General features: G+C 34.8%; 1 protein-coding gene across 1 annotated transcript in view; it reads left to right on the top strand.

The window, feature by feature from the left end:
• Positions 1 to 18,117, top strand: part of COL11A1 (collagen type XI alpha 1 chain) — a 208,274-nt gene that overhangs the window by 137,627 nt on the left and 52,530 nt on the right. The window contains exons 42-44 of the mRNA XM_056139025.1: positions 13,077 to 13,184; positions 16,972 to 17,079; positions 17,931 to 17,984. Of these exons, the coding sequence (XP_055995000.1) occupies positions 13,077 to 13,184; positions 16,972 to 17,079; positions 17,931 to 17,984 (270 nt within the window). The remainder of the gene's footprint in view (positions 1 to 13,076; positions 13,185 to 16,971; positions 17,080 to 17,930; positions 17,985 to 18,117) is intronic.

Raw genomic sequence — 18,117 nt, 5'->3', positions numbered from 1 at the left:
TGATGGGATAGAATTAAGGAAGATTTTTACCAATTAGCAATTCTAACTTGCCACACTTTTAAGTTTGTACAGGTTACAAATATGCACTATGCATTATATTTTTCATATATTTTGAAACATCCAAAATGATACATAGCATCCACCTGTATGTCCTTAAGCTTATGTCACTTTCTTATTCCATAATCTATATTTAAAAATGTGTTTATATTATGTTTCCGTGGTACCCTGTAGAAGAAATTTTATAGATCTCTGCTAGATTGCACAGTGATATCACTGGCTTCTACTTAAAGGAACATGTAGAGTTGTGTCAATCAAAGGGAACTGCTCAAGGATATGGAAGATGACTTTTTTAATGTTGTTATGAATAGTCTTAGAAGACACTTCTTGTTATTGCCAGAAAAATATTTAATTTGTTTTTAGTTTTGGAGGGCTTATTTTTGTGTCTTGGAGGCTACACCTGTGCATTCTTGTAACTAAGGCACCTTTTTTCTTCTTTTTTTTTCTTTTGCTTTGGGTCATACCTGGATATGCTCAGGGTTTACTCCTGGCTCATGCACTCAGGAATTACTCCTGGCAGTGCTCATGGTACCATATGGGATGCTAGGAATCAAACCCGGGTCAGCCGCATGCAAGGCAAATGCCCTATCCACTCTGCTATCGCTCCAGTCCTACATCCTTCCCTCTTATACAGAAAATAATTCTTGATTGTCTGAGGCATGCCTGTTTAGGCACCAGCTGTCTGAATTCTGAGGTGTCCCTGTTCTGGTGCCAGTTGTCTGAGTCACTGTCACCTGATGCTTTCAGGCTGATGACCTGGTCGATGAACGAAGGAACAGTCCACAGACTGGTAACCAGTTGCACTTTATTCGGATCAATCAAGATTATTATAGAGATATTGTTATGAATTGGGAGGGGGCAACAATTACACATAGCTGTGGTTGAACATTAACATAAACAATGAACAATGTAAAGCCCCTACTTCAGGGGAAATTCTAGGAGATCCACTCAGGGATGGAATTTCACCTAGGGGTTCAGCACTCTAGATTCCTTCTAGGAGATCTGCCCCAGGGTAGCATTCTGTCTTGGGGCACATTGCTTTCTCCTTTACTGGTAATCCATTTAAATAAGCTTTTCATCTATACCCTAGAGTAAGATTAAAATGGTCGCTCTGGACTCATCCTAACGGGTGATTTTATTTCACTTCATGCACAAAATCCAGAGCCATAAGAAGGTTTGACTTTGCAAATTGCCATGTCTGATTAGGAGATATTTGTGACTAACAGGGGAATAAGAACACAAAGGAGAGCTTAAAGATAAATAAAGAAGGTTGGAAGTACCCTGATGGAATTGGATGAGCCCCCCAGGAGCACTAGAATGGGTGTAATTCAGTTAACCTAAATTCTCTGTAGGAGGAGAAAGAACAACCCAATGTTAAGCCTAAATCCAACTATAATTCAATATCTGACTTTGAATAGTTTATAAATTTGTAAGATAGCTTACTATTAAAAAATACTTGAAGGTACTTCAGTATCATCTATCATATATTTTTTAGTTCCTAACATTTTAAAATGTTGGACATGATCATTATTTAGTTGATTTCATAGCATAAAAATACATTATGACTTTAAATAAGGAGAAAACCTTCACTATAGCATGCAATTTTTAATTGTTAATTACTAATTGCTTATAAATTCTCTCAGTATCAACAAAATCATCACTATTTCTTATGTATATATCCTATAAGGTAATATTTTCCTTGTGGAAAAATTACTAAGTATCTGAATGTACCAAACAATTTATTCAACTAAATCTGTGTAGATTCATTAAATAAATGCACATTTTCTGCCAGAATTACACAAAACTTACAAAATAGACAAAGTAACACAAAAAATGCTATCTGAGGTGTTAAATAAAGTGGGACAAAGTACAAAGTGAAAACAATATTTTTTTGCCGGAAGGAACATGTTGGGATAGGAATAATAAATAAAAATCTGTTTTATCTCTGAAAAGCAAGGTTTCCTATAAGCTCAATTTTATCTTGAAGTTCTCATCTCCTTTAATCCTTTTGACAAAGAACTGATATTTTAAAAATCATAGTTCTCTATAGTTTGTTTTTTCTATTAGAAGTAAATGTTTACTGAGAAATGTCTTAATGCTTCTTCACAGGACAAACAAAATTATCCCTACAGGTGTTATGACTTAAGTCTTTTTAAAATCTGGCAGAAACCAAATGTTCATTGGCTGTGTGGTGTTGTATGTGAGAGCTGGTAAGAAATACCAGTCGAAGCACAGACCATTTTTCTGCTCTCAGGAGGTTTACACACTAAGTGGATATCTTGATGCATGCACACAAGACTTGGGCATCATGGGACTGAATAGCAAAGGAGAAAGACAGTGCCGCAGCATTTTTCTCACAAGTTGCTTATAAAAAGAATCTATACAAATATTTTATGCAGAACAAATCTCTCCTCATATTTTTTCCTGAAGTGGAATGACTTCAATAACTATTTCTCTAAAATCGAGGAGATTAAAAGCAAATGTAATAGAATGGTTTGTAATACCTCACTGGCTAAGGATAAGTCACATTTCTTGGAGTTAATATAGAGAAAGTTGATCGGGGAGGACCGATATATGCTGCTTACAGGAAAATTCTTGTCTTTGACAATAGTACACAGTGTCTTTAACCTTTTCCTGTTTATGCCTATGCCTCTTTGGAGGTAATGGTGCTTCTTGGGGAGCTCTGTGTCTACTTCTGTCAATTTTTGGCCAAGCAGCCTTGTGGAACTTGATAAGTGAATATGGGAGCTATGGTTCTGTGCATCCAAAGCACACATCATACCCGTTGTAGTAACCTCTGCTCAACTGATTTTAGAACTATCTCCTGCTATCCTCACTTTTTCTATTATTTTTCATGTTGTCATTGCTTTACTAGGAGTTTAGTTATCTATCACAATTTCTATTCCTATTTTCCCTCATATGTTATTTCAGAGAACATTCTCTTCATTTTTTATCTTTTTTTTTTTGCTCTTTGGGGCACACCCGGCAATGCTCAGGGGTTACTCCTGGCTCATGCACTCAGGAATTGCTCCTGGCGGTGCTCAGGGGACCATATGGGGTGCTGGGAATTGAACCTGTGTCGGTCATGTTGGCTGCATGCAAGGCAAATGCCCTACCCGCTGTGCTATCACTCCAGCCCCGAACATTCTTTTCATTTTGACTTTTATTTTTGTTTTCCTCAGCAAGGGTGTATACGTTAAAGAGATGTGAGATCTGCTGAGTAATTGAGTTACATACATTACAAGCACATTTTTTTGGTTAAAACCCAGCAAGATCTTGTGTACTGCTATCATTTTGTCTAAGATGAACCATATATAGAGCAGTGGTGTTGGAATCCATGACAAAGATTGCAATATTGCAGGACTTTGTTTTCATCATTCAAATTTATGCTTTAAATTTTGGTAATTCTTGATATGTATCTGTATTTTATCTTAAGTATGCACATAATTATCTCATACTAGTTGTAACAAATATTTAAACTATTCTTAAAGAGACAGAAAACTTTTATGGCCCTCTTTCCTAGCTTTAACTCTTAAGAATTACTTTCGAATTGATGCTTCTGTTCACTCTATTTGATTGACTTTTAACTGTATCTTGAGAGATTTCCCTGCTTACCACTTTTGTTTGCATTATATAAAAGATCCTCGGAATACACTATACCCATTAAATATGACATAGTAAATATTTTTCTTGCTGTTTTCATTTATGAAGACAGTTGGAGAGTTTGCCTCTATTACATTGTCCCCCATAAACAATACAACCATGTTTTTTCTTATATCTTGTACATTGTAAGGTTTTGAGGACAAGCCAAAGGAAAAGATTAAAGTTAGAAAATTAAATGTAAAGAGATGGGTGAATTCCTCACTCATCAAAGTGGGAAAATGATCGAAAAGATAGTGAAGCAGGCAGGGTATGCATCCGGGCAACCCTGGTTTTATCACTAGGGCCATATATACTCCCCTGAGCACTGCCAGGAATGATCCCTGAGTATGCCAGGTATGACTCCCAAACCTAATATTTAGTAAAGTAAAATAAGACCAGTAAATTAAAATAATAAAAAATAAATCACTATCACTGTCATCCCCTTGTTCATCGATTTGCTCGAGCGGGCGCCAGTAACATCTCCATTCATCCCTGTCACATGCTAGTGTAGCCTGATGGCATATTGGGGGCTCTTTCAGGGTCAGGGGAATTAGAATCATTATTGTTAGCGTTTTTGACATATCGAGTACGCCACAGGTAGCTTGCCAGGCTCTGCCGTGCAGGTGGGATTCTCTTGGTAGCTTGCCAGGCTCTCTGAGAGGAATGGAGGCTTTGGGGGCAGCTTCTAATCACCTTTTACAGGTGTTCCCAGTCAGGCATATATGCGGGCAGGATACGCTTGGTAGCAAAAAAAAATAAAAGTTTAAAAACAAAAACAAGTAAATGTCCGTTGTTCATATGAAAACAAGCGATGGTCATTATGTAGCACTATAGCACTGTCTTCCCTTTGTTCATCAGTTTGCTTGAGCAGGCCCAGTAACGTCTCCATTGTGAGACTTGTTACTGTGTTTGGCATATGGAATATTCATGTTATTTAACTAATATAATTGCCTTTTAACTAGCATGTCATTTCTTATAGAGTAGTAACTAAAAATGTTTGATACTTTGTAGTCCCTCTTTCTGTGAGTTCTTTCTAGCTAATCATTTTTATTTGGGTTTGGTTTGGGTTTGGGGCCACACTGGCAGTGCTCAGGGTTTGACTCAGTTACTACACGCAGGGATCACATCTGGCAGTACTCAGGGAACCATAAGTGGTATCAGGGCTCAAACGTGAGATCGCCAAGTTAAAGTGAAAAGCACACTGCCCACTGGACTATCTCTCCAGCTCCTAGCTAATAATTTTTGATGCACAATTTATTGATATTGCAATAAATATATAGTATGAGCTAGGAGTAAAATAGTTTTGTGGGGGAAAAGGCTCACATTTTTTAACAGTATGACTTCAGTTATACCAGATAATCTCTTGGACGTTTGTTTTTCTAATCTATAAAGTTTCACTTCTACAGTTACTTTAGATTGCTTGTATGTTTTTGAAATGTAGCAGTTTATATACATATATATATATATAATTCTCTAACATCTGTTGCATTTTAATTTTAATCCAGTGTTGTTCAAGAGCTTTTGATGTGTAACCACATTACAGATGATAAAAATATATATAACAATTAATTCTTCTCCACGTGTTATTAACAAGTGAACCCCTGGAGAAGTTAATCAGTTTGGTACAATGACGGTTCATTGCTTCATTGTTGAAAATAGTAGATCATGCATTCATCTCACACCTTCATTTAAGGTCTGCTCTGTGCTCATATCAACTCAAAGTGATGGAAACACATTTTAAAAAACCTGCCTTGCACAGATGATTATTATCCATTTAGCCTATGTTTAAATACAACCATATTAGATTTAGATGAAATTATTTTTCTGATAAGTATAAGTTTTCTCTCTGTTCTTCTCTATCATGTTTTACAACAATGTAGTGATTTTTCTAGGTATAAATGTCTACTCTTTATAGAAAAGAAAATGGAGTTGCAATGTAAATTTCTCCAAGGGTTAATATCAACCATAATGCGTTTTGGATCTGAGAGAAAAATCTCACTATATTTTTTGAAATGTGTAATGGGACTTTTTTTATATACTGGGCTTGAATTTTAATTTTTCTTTAAATGGGTCCTCTTCAGTGATTCAGTTGGGACTAAAGGATTCATAAGGTTTATTCTACGAAAATTGGCCTGGGAGTGTTTAAATGAAATTTGCGAGTTTTTAATAACATTTTCTTCATTGGTGCATACCATCAGAGATTTTCACTTTCATTTATATATGTTTAAAATAGAATCATTGCAGAACATGCTGTTATTAAAAGTATGTAGTCTTATAAAATATTTGAAAAACTGACAGAAATAGAAATTGCTGTTGTACTTTGGGGCATAAGTGTATATCAAAAAGTCTTTTCTTGTTTTCTTTTGCCATTTCAAAGCTAATGAACTATGACAAGATCTTGAGTAATATTTTAACTACAGGAAACTAATATGTTTTATTATTAATTTGAATGCAGTTTGCACAAGCAAGATGACAATATGAATCTTAGTCATATGAATGCTCCGAGGGAGAGATTAGAATAGTTGGGCTTTGTAGTACAATATTTTTGTACTATAAAATTTTTTGAAGCAAAAATTGTAATATCTACAACATATGCATATTGTCTCTGATTTAAATCAGCATGCTTTCTCAATTTGAAATACATGAAAATATTTGCTTAATTAATCTAAAATGGTAAAAATATTTTACTGTTAGTTAATGAGCACATTTTTTCTCATGTAAAAGGCACGAGTTATTTTCATGTTATTCACAATATCTCCAGTTAGAGAAATATGTACTCCCATAATACAGATTTTTTTTTAGGGAAGGTATATATTCAATTGATACTTTTTCTCTTGTAAATTTGGAGTATTTCTGTTGACTTAATATTTATACCTTTAGAACTAAACAATATACACATATTTTACAGAAAGACCAGGAGCAGGTGAAGTTCTTGCTTTGCACACACCATAAAGGTAAAGGTAAAGGCCCTCCCGTTGTTCATCGATTTGCTCGAGCGGCCCAGTAACGTCTCCATTGGAGACTTCGTTGTTACTGTGTTTGGCATATCGAATACGTCACGGGGAGCTTGCCAGGCTCTGCCGTGCGGGCGAGATCCTCTCGGTAGCTTGCTGGGCTCTCCGAGAGGGGCGGAGGAATCGAACTCGGGTCAGCCATGTTGGCTGCGTGCAAAGCAAACGCCTTACCGCTGTGCTATCGCTCCAGCCCGAAAATAGTGAGTGGTCGCAAGCTAGACCGAAAGTAGTGAGTGGTCGCAAGGTCAACCTAAAGTCAACCTGCAGTACATACCTATACTCAGGTTTAATCCAGCAACACATATAGACCATTGATCCCCACTATGGGATTCTGATTCTTGAGCACTACCAGCTGTCCCAAAAAAACAACAATAATGAAAAAAAATAACACACATACACACACAAAGGGAAAAACAGTGCAAGCCTAATTGTATTGTCTTCATTTTTATTACTGTTATTTATGTTACCATTACTTAACGTATGCAATAATGGTTTATATTAGAAAACCATAGAGATATCAACAGGATAAATTTAAGTATGACAATTTAAACAGGAATTCACTCAGAAAGTAATGTAGAAAACATAGAGTAATACAGACCATAAGGATTGTTTAGAAGGATGATTCATGTTTTAAATCCTTTAGAATAGTATAATGTTTTTGAAAGGTGGTTGTTATCCTGGACCTAAGCAATGACCGGAAATTTAATAGTAGAGCAAATAACCAAAGACTTTCCAAATCAGAAGTTAGTATAAACAAATGGCTGAAAAGGAGGAATATTGTATTAGAGATAAATGTGAGATAAATTACTTTAAAATGATATTAATTTCACTTCACCTTATTAAAAGATGAAGCAAAGGAATTACTAGTGTATGTAGAGAGACTGTTTTGTGGATGATTAATCGATTTTCAAAAAGATGCATTAGACTTTTTTAGAATTTTCCGCACATAGCAATGAAATACTTAACTTTTAAATTTAGAGTTGGAGAACCCAGAGTGATAGTACAGTGGGCAAGGTAGCACTGTAGCGCTGTTGTTCAGTTGTTCGTTGATTTACTTGAGCAGGCACCAGTAACGTCTCCATTGTGAAACTTGTTTTTGGCATATCGAATATGCCATGGGGAACTTGCCAGGCTCTGCCTTGTGGGTGGGATACTCTGCCTTGTGGGTGGGATACTCTTGGTAGCCTGCCTGGCTCTCTAAGAGGGATGTAGGAATTGAACCCAGGTCAGCCGCGTGCAAGGCAAATGCCCAATCCGCTATGCTATCACCGTAGCCTTTAATGCTGCTGACCCGGGTTTGATCAGCATCCCATATGATCTCCGAACATCTCTGGGAGTAATCCCTGAGTGCAGAGTGAGGAGTAACCCCTGAGCATCACCCGTGTGACCCCCCAAAAAAAGAAAATTATAGGTGGAGAGCTCAGCAGGTTGATTGCAAACTCTACACTCAGGAGGTTTGATATGATTCCGTCACAGGCCCTGCCTCTTCACTGAGACCTGCACCACCTAAAGAAAACCATGAGCACTGAGGTGGGAGCAATTTCTAAGTTCTTCTGGGTGTGACTCAGAACTAATAATGATAATGATAATGATAATAATCACTGATGGAACCTGATGAAAGATTCATGACATCCATCATGACATAAGTGCTGAAAGATTCTCAAAAGTAAGGTTTACCTTTGCTTAAACTTGTGTCTGATTATGGACAGAGACTAATGTAGATGACTTTTAAAATGACTAAATGAATGATACAGAATGAATATTTCAACAAAGGTAAAAAAGGATTACAGTCAATTCTTTAAATTTTTCTCATTTTAGGAGCCAGAGAGTTACACTGGTTGAGATGCTTGTGGGGCATTTGATCATCCTGGGTTTGATCTCAGTAACCCATATGGTTTCCTGAGCTCTCTCTGAGGACTGATACCTTAGCACAGACGCAGGAGTAATCCTGGAGCACTACCACTGGGGCAAAAAAACGTTAAAGAGAAAATCTAAAATAATATTAAATAAACAATAATATGATCTGACAAATCTAAATCTAAATTGTGTTTTCTTAAAGTTGTCCAATCTAAATCCAAATTCTGTTTTTGTGAAGTCAATTACAAATAAAACATCTCAACACTGGGTGTTTAATTTACATTTGATAACAGGCAGTGATCTTTCCCCAAGATTTTACAAGTAAAATGTTAAAACAAAACTGTACTACAGTAACCTTGTGTGGACATTGATCTTCAATAAGTTAGCTTCTCAGAGAATTGGAGATTTAGCTGCAGGGGTGTTTGTGTTAACTTGAATAACACAGAATGATTTTAATCACTCTATATATCATTTTCTACTGACATATTTCTGTTGCCAAAAAGAGACTACTTTTATTACTGAAAATTTTCTGTCGGCTTTTCCCCCTATAGGCTATATATATACATGTATATATATATATATATATATATATATATATATACACACACATTTTAACCTTCTTTCTCTTCATTTTCTTTTTCTTTCTTATTTTTCTCACCTCTGTTTCGTTTCCTTTCTCTTCACCTCCCCCCTTCCGCCTCTTGCCCTAACTCTTGTATCATTTGCATTCTGAACTCCTACTCAGATATTTAAATTTCTTTCACTTTTAGAGCTGTATTTCTCAAAAATTAAACACTTGCAGAACTGTACCCTTAGGAAAGATGTTTTTATTTAAGGAACACTGGTTTATAAGACAGCACAAGTTTTTGGGATACAAATTCACATCTCTCCTAAGTATATTTCCAGACCACAGGAATCTTCATTGTACCAATATGTCTCACACAGTTCACTGCCTGCTTTTATCTTCAATCTCCCTCCCTTTCTCTCTTTTCTTCTCTGATAACTCAGTTCTGTACAGAGACTAGAGGGTTATTTTTCCTTTGACTCTATGTGCCCTTGCTTAATTTCTTCATATCAAACATAATAGATCATCTGATATTTATCTTTCTTCTTATTTCACTTAGCATAACATGAGTACCTCCAGGCAAGATTTTATCTTATACTTGAATACTATTTCATTGTGAATATGCACTATATTTTTATTCATCTAACAGTCCCTAGGCACTTGGATTGTTTTCGTTTCTTGCTTCTTGCAAATTTAGCACTGAACATTAGTATGCATATCTTTTCATATCCATACTCTTATATTTTTGGATATTTATTTAGGAGTGGAAATATTGGACCATATGGAAAACTTACTTTTAATATTTTGAAAAAGCTTTATACTTTTTTAAATTAATTTATTTAATTTGAATACCCATCCCTCCACCAGTGACCATTTCCCACCACCACAGATCCCAGTATCCCTCCCACCCCCCCATCCCACCCTGCCTCTGTGGCAGGGCATTCCCTTTTGTTCTCTCTCTCCTATTAGGTATTGTGGTTTGTATAAGAGTTAAGCCTGATTTTCAGGGAGAAACGTTGGATGATTTACTTTCCATTGATCACTTTGTATATAGGGAGATCACCGCGCAGTTTGGAGTAAAAGTCCTGGTTCCCGCATACTCGAGCTATGCTTCTAGAGGCATGGTCATCAGGGTTCCATCTAGAGGAGGCGGGATGCGGCACCTACCCCATCTGGGACTTCCTGGTGATCTTGGCTTTTTTGGGGGACCTGGTGCATTCTCCGAGAGCTGTGGAGCCGCCCAGTGGCCTTTCTTCTCTGTGGCTGTGTGCTGTAAAGATGGCGCTGGGGGGCGGGTTGTGGGCATGACTTCTGGAATCAGAGGTTACCTGGGAGCCTGGGAAGTCCCGGCAGTTTGGAGTAAAAGTCCAAGTATGGCTCCCGCATACTCGAGCTATGCTTGTAGAGGCTCATGGTCACCGGGATTCCATCTGGAGGAGGCGAGCTTTATACTATTTGCTATCCATGCTAAACCAATGAATATTCTAGCCAATAGTGTTCTCATATTCACATCTTCTCCAGCACCAATTGTTGCTGGCCTTGTTGATGAAGAACATAATCACGGTTGTGAGGTGATATCTTATTGTCATTTTATCTCATTTTCCCTCATTTGCATTTCATTGATAATGCGTATTCTCCCCCTGCCCCCGGGATTATTGTTCACCTCTTTGCTTCTCTTATAATCTTCCTTCACCATGGCGGAGTTGCCTTTAGGTTTTTTTTTTTTTTCTGAACTGGCCTCTGGAATCATTTGTCCAACTTCTGCCACCTGAATAGGCAATTGCATCACTTGTAATTGATTTATCACAGTGCTAAATGTATATTAAAAAGGACATTTCTCTACATGATAGATGTTAATTACATAGCAAATACTAACTGCATTTTCCCCTTATAACTATTTATGTATGTGAGATGTGTGATTGGTCACTATTCAGTTTTTAGTCAACTTTTGACTACTTGCAATGCAATATCAGGAACAATTGGTGAAATTGTTGTAAAATAACAGTTTATAGTTAAAATGCATTTTAGCACAGCAGGCAAGGCGTTTGCCTTGCATGCGGCCAACCTGGTTGGCCCAGGTTCGATTCCTCTGCCCCTCTCGGAGAGCCCAGCAAGCTACTGAGAGTATCTCGCCTGCACAGCAAAGCCTGGCAAGCTACCCGTGATGTATTTGATATGCCAAACATAGTAACAAGTCTCACAATGGAGACGTTACTGGGCCCACTAGAGCAAATTGATGAACGACGGAAGGAGAGTGGTGGTGGTGGTGGTTCAAAATTTATGTTTTCTCTGTTTTTAATTTCTCCAAGATATTTTATCTATTTAATATCACCATAATTGACAAAACATTGTTTTTATATTTTCGTTCTGATTATTCAATATAAATGCAAATATATTCCTTATCATAATGTTTATTTAAAATTTGGATATATATCCAAGTAAAAAAGTGCTCATTGTATCACAAATTTACCCACTTAAAGTCAGAAAAATAAGTAGTAATTATTCTTTTGAAATCTATGAATATCCTTAAAAAGTTGTATAGGCACTAATCTCAAAGATAGTCTTTGGTAATCTTTTATATCTTCATTTGAGAAAAGACTAAGAAACTTTATAGAAAGCACAAGAAGAAAATTTGCTCAGGATTTCTCTGAACTACATTTACGGTTATTTGATGTATGGTTAATCATTTTGATCCACAGTTGCCTTATATTTAAAACTAGCATGCTGCAAATGTATCACCAACCTCATTTTCAAGAATAAAATACCAAAATAAATGATTGATTTGTAAATTACAAAAATTATATAAATAACATTATTTTTACTGTTCTGATATCAACATGTAATCATTAGCTAGTAAAATTATAATTTAGAACAGATTTAATAATTTGTATTATAGAATGCATTATCTCCATATGGGGACTATAATAGAAAGTAAAAAAATGTGTGTTTCAGTTTCTATAAATACTTTCTCCTGAGTTTTTTAACAAGTTAGAAGAAACTAATAATATTGTTAATATTCCACAATTTAGTCATGCAGTAGTGTTGAGTCATAATTTAATTATTCACATATGAATATAATCTATTACATCATTGTACAGTTTTTTAAATAGCATTAAAATAACAAATTGATTATATTTATGTTTTACTCAACATGGTAAACAAATACATTTTTCACTTGATTTGTATAACGCTTTCTGAAGTTACAATGAAGGTAGAATTAATACCACGGGTTTTTAAATTTTCACATGTTAACTTTCTGTAAAGCAAATCATCTAAAAATATGTAACATCTTTTTTGAAGTTGGCATTAGGTAATTTCTCAAAAGAAAAGCCATATGTTCCTACAATTCTTAAAGATAAATTGAATAACTTATTTACTTGGAAAGAGTTCAAATTTAGGGATATAATTGCCAAACTTTACTTATATGTGTGTGTATATATATACATACACACACACACAAATATATATCCACATGTGCAATGACATTTAATTAACTCATTTTTGAACTTTGAAATTGTGATTTAGAATTTGATGCAAAGTCCAGAAATCATTTTGAGATATTCATCTGAAAATATATCAAACCTTAATAATATAGAAAGAAAATTGTGTAGGATGTAACATATTGTATTTGCATATAAAGGGTTTTTTATATGCAACTAATTTAGAAACGAGAAAAAATTAATGTTAAGCATCAATATACTATGAAACAGCTTTGCAATGTTGAAATAATTTTTTATTTGGCATATGCTTCCTCACATCAATATATGCTTAATATTAAGACTACACATTAATAATTAATAAAAACTCTCCTGTTTGATATCTTTTAACAAAAAAGTAACTTTTGCACTGCTTATTGGACCATAAGATTCTGCTAAGTGACTCTTAAGCTAGTTCAATTTTTCCATCATTAATAACTAAATATTCTTTTTCACATGCATTAGGGCTCACCAGGAGAACGCGGGTCAGCAGGTACCGCTGGTCCAATTGGTTTGCCAGGCCGTCCAGGACCCCAGGGTCCTCCTGGTCCTGCTGGAGAGAAAGGTGCCCCTGTAAGTAATTTCAAGGAGAATATGTATTTTACTGCTACCTTGCACAAGTTATTACTTTTTTTTTCAAGGATATTAGCTCTTCATACTTCAATGCATTCTCTCTGCATATGTGTCTGGCATATAAACATACCTTTCTTAGTACTTTTAATAGAGAAAATTTCAAATTCAATTAAATGAGATGACATTTTTCCATACTTTATAAAACCATAATATCTGTGAAGGAGCTAGATATTATTAATGTAAAAGGTCTCTTATTTTTCTCCTTTTAAAACGTAAAATTGAAGTTTTGATTAAAACTATACCTCACTGTCCCATAGTAGAAAAGATTGAACTTTCACTTGTATAATACACTCTTACTTTCACCCATTTCTGCTGTGTGCAAATGAAACTTAAAGAAAATGATTTTATTTCTCATGTAAGTTGAGTTCGGATTCACAGTGAATAAGTGGAAAACATCTGATGAATCATTTCATCTTGTAATTCATTTATCTTCTAATAGATTTCTCATTTCATTTATATAATTTGAAATATATTCCATGTAGTAGTTTTGAATTTTGTCAAAATGAATATTTTTTTGTTTCTGCATTTTATTTCTTTCTCCTTGTTTGTGAGGGTAAGGGTTTTGGCCCCACACAGCATTACTTAGGATCTACTGCTGGCTTTGTGCTCAGAGATCCTTCCTGGAAATGCTCGGGAGATGATAAAATCACTCGGTTATTTTCTAAAAGTAAAACACAAATGCATTTAGTAAATGTAGATAACTATTGCTGACCATAATACCCCTAGCAATGAGTTCAACATTTTATCATACACGTAAGTCTTGATGCATATAGTCAAGTTTAAGTCTTTCACCTTCAAAATAATTGTTAACCACTTAGACTTAGCAATTTGATGCACATTAAAGGATTCTGTAAAGATAAAGTTGAATGCTTGTTTCTCTGTTTTTTTTTTTCCTCAGGAAGTGGGTCTCCCAGTCAGTACTAAAGTGACCAGGGCCCATTCTCCTCTGGGTGCAGTGCTCGAACCCCAGAGACATAGTACCGTTTGGTCTTCAGTACTGTTTATCAGGTGTCCCCAGTAATGCCCAGCAGTGCTAGGCGAGTTCCAGGTCACAAAAAGTGCCTAAGTGTGAAGGCAGTCAGTGAGGGAGACCTACCCTAGCCTATGTGCTCAGGACTTGCTGCCTCAACCCCTGTGCTATCCCTGTTCCTCAATGCTGGGATTTAACAGAGTTAACTATTATGATTTTTCTAAGAACTAATTAAGTGTATCATGATTACTGACTGTGCTAGCCAGACACTTTGGAAGAAGCAATATTGATTCAAGTCAAACTCAGCTAAGTACTGAAAGTGATCAGAAGGGAATAATTTTCTGAGACAAATGAGAAAATTTGACAGAAATGCATGTAGGAACTAACTCTGGGGCCTGTTTTTTGTTGATGATGGTAAAGTTATGTCTCAGAAAAGAAAATATACTTTTCTGCTCACCCAGTTATTTTCTCACCGACAAGAATTCAAGTGTTGTATACTCTATCGGGTAGTAATCTTGAAAAAAATTGGTCTATAAAAAGAGAATAGCATAAAATGGATATGAAAGAGTTAGGAGAATCAATTTTATTTATAGCACTCTTATATTAAATGATTAAGTTTTTAATTCCACTTACTAAGGTGATCCTAATAAAGTAGAAGTATTTGAATCAGTTCATGTGTCTAATATAGTGAAACTAACTTTGAATATCATAGTACTTTCATATGTAAAGGTAGGTTAAAAGTATTTTAATTTTTGATTTTATGTTAAGGTCAATTCTATGTTTATTTGATAATTATGACATAGTTTTAAAAATAAATTTATGTGGAGCCCAGGAAAATAATAAATCAGAGTCAAGAAATTAAAATTGCTTTATAGATATTTCATCATATCCCTCATCATTAATTAACTGAACAAATGTTTTTCCTTTGGATCACAGATCCAAGGGATACATTGGAATTCTAGAAGAGGCTTAGTTTGATCCTAACAAAATTTATTATATATTTATGAAATTAGATAATAAGTGAAAATCATTTGAATGCATGTTAAATCACCATTCTCCAGTTAGTGTTATGAAAAAAAATGCACTACTGTATGGCTATGTATATCAGAGCTGTACCAGAGATCTTACCTTAGACAGGATATTAATGATGAAATATAAAAAATGAGCAGAAATTAAGTAGGTAAGGATCCTCTTCTCAACATTCTGGGTGCTTGCCTTGCACTAGAACCATACAACTTTGATCTCCAGAATTCCATATGGTCCCTCTAGCCCCGCGAGGAGTAATTTCTGAGTGTCGAGCCAGATATAAGCCCTGAACGCTATAGGTGTGCCCCACTCCCAAGCTAATAGTAATAATAATAATAATAATAATAATTCTAGAGTTCTGGAATGAAGATAACAAAGGCCAGGGGAATCTAGTAGTCACTGGGATGGCAGTTAAGGCCAGATAATGAAAGAGTATGCTAAATCTTGGTCTTTATCTTTAGGATGGTAAATAAGTAAACTGAAGAATGTTGGTAGAATGATCAGGTTGGCTCTCTGATTTTAGCATGGAGGATAGATTGAATTTAAGAAAGAATTGAAGTAGATAGACAGGGGGTTGATTGATTAGTTCATAAATAGGCTTCTGAAATTTGGGGGATAAGGTTTTAGTGGTAGAGAGATAAGGTGAAGTAAAAATATATTCAATAGATAAAACAAATAAAACTTTGCCATTGTAAATAGTCTGGAGGCGGTGATAAATTGGGAATTTACAAATTAAAACAAAGTCAAGAGCTAATAGTGAATTTCTTCAGCTTATATAATAGGATAAAAAATGCAGAATTTTATTTTACATAAACAGAACATACTTTGGTAAAGCTAATACCACTTTAATATGTGGTTACTTATTTTAAATTCTGAAATATAATTTTAATAAAAAAAGAGACTGTCCTCATTATCAAGGCAGTATTTTAAAAGCATGGTATAGGTGATATTTAAAACTGAAAATTAATTAATAAAAGCATCAATTAATTAAAATAGAAATTTAGTGCAATCTATAGGCTGGAGAGACATATGGTGGGTAAGTTTCTTGCTTTGCAGGCAGGTGGCCTGTGTTTCATCCATGGCAGTACATAATGGTCCCTCAGGCCACTAAGAGTGATCCAGAGCACAGAGACAAGAGTAAGCCCTGAACACCAGACAGTGTCAACCCTAAACAAAGAAGCAAAAACTAGGACAATCCAGAACACATAGTTAAAAATATAAAAAGTTTACACATTTAGAATATTGTAAAATTGGGAGTATCAGCAAAAATTGTTTTGACATTTTAGCCCTAATGTTCACAGTGCGACTTCTCTCAGAAGCTTCCCACTGAATTTATATAAAGCAACATTAGATTATCTTTGGGTGATCCTATATTGGCTATATATATATATATATATATATGTATATATATATATATATACATCCTATATATTGTATATGTCTATGTAGAATTTAACTAGAAAATTATACCTTTGACAGAAAAATTACATTGAATCTTAAATAGTCTGAGGTTTATAAATTGTAGCATTCTTACTCAAGGAAGAATATGATAGTCTTTGATGTGACCACCTGGGCCTTGAAAAGATTTTTTCCTATTAACATTAAACAATTTCTGGTTGAATAGGAAGCAAGGGTGTGAATGAACATTGTGGTTACGGTTAAAATTATGATAAGCTACTAACTTACAAATTCCCTACAGCAAAATAATCCTGTGCTGGATTTTCATTACAGGGAGAAAAAGGTCCTCAAGGCCCAGCTGGTAGAGATGGAATACAAGGTCCTGTGGGTCTCCCTGGGCCTGCTGGACCAGCTGGTTCCCCTGGAGAAGATGGAGACAAGGCTGGTGTTTTACTTTTTCTTCTCATGTCAGGAGCCTGATGAAAAATTGATTTTTTCCACAAAAACCTGGTTTTAATATTTGTAAAGATTAGATGCCAAATCAAAAGATATCTTTTTCAAAGTTATAGGAAATTATTTGTCTTCTGAATTTTGTACTCTATTAATTTCTTTTTCTGAACTAGCATATAAAGTCCAATCAGAAAAAAATTTAAGGCCAAAGAAAGAAATAAAATGTAGTTGTCAACATGCTTATTTATTTAAAAAAATTGTTTCTTAAATTTGATTAATTAACCATACACACACATTGAATCATTATATCTGAATAGTACCAGAATTGGGCAAGAATGAGCTCCATATGTATTCAATAATTATTTTTTCTATATTTATTAACATGTATGTAAGTAGCCTAAGCTCTTAATTCTGAATATTAACTGCTGTGCTGCATTGAATATATTCTAATATTCCTATAAAATACTATATCAAAAATTGGAATCAGAACACTGACATTATTCAGTATTTTAGCACTTTGGAATCGAGGAGCTAAGATAATTATCAATTGCATAGATTGTAATTTTTATGTATGAGTATTTCCATTATCAATTTATAGTGCTTAACATTTCATACACAGTTGTACATCCTTCAAGCATTAAGTTAATTTTTTTCATCTATATGTTTGTTTTACAGTACTAGAATGTGAGAATTTGTAAGAACTCAGACTAAAAATTCAAAAGGACAATAAAAGTTGGATTGTGATTACACTGTACTTAATTGTCAATAATAGGAGTACAGGATGATAATGCAATAGTAGTTATGCCCCAATGGAGCTAAATTTTAACTCAAATATTTCACAGGGTGAAATTGGTCAACCAGGGCAAAAAGGCAGCAAAGGTGACAAAGGAGAAAATGTGAGTTTTTTTTTTAATTGAGAAATTTCCTCTTCGTTTATTCCATTTTATATTTTCATTCATGTAACTCCTTTTACTTTTAACCAAGATGTATATTTATCATGGGGTGATTGTTGGGGTATCACTTAATGAT

This window comes from Sorex fumeus, unplaced genomic scaffold, assembly GCF_029834395.1.
Source record: "Sorex fumeus unplaced genomic scaffold, SorFum_2.1 ptg000131l, whole genome shotgun sequence".
NCBI classification, from domain to species: Eukaryota; Metazoa; Chordata; class Mammalia; order Eulipotyphla; family Soricidae; genus Sorex; species Sorex fumeus.
The sequence above is the reverse complement of the archived record's forward strand: the minus strand, read 5'-3'. Positions and strand labels throughout refer to the sequence as shown.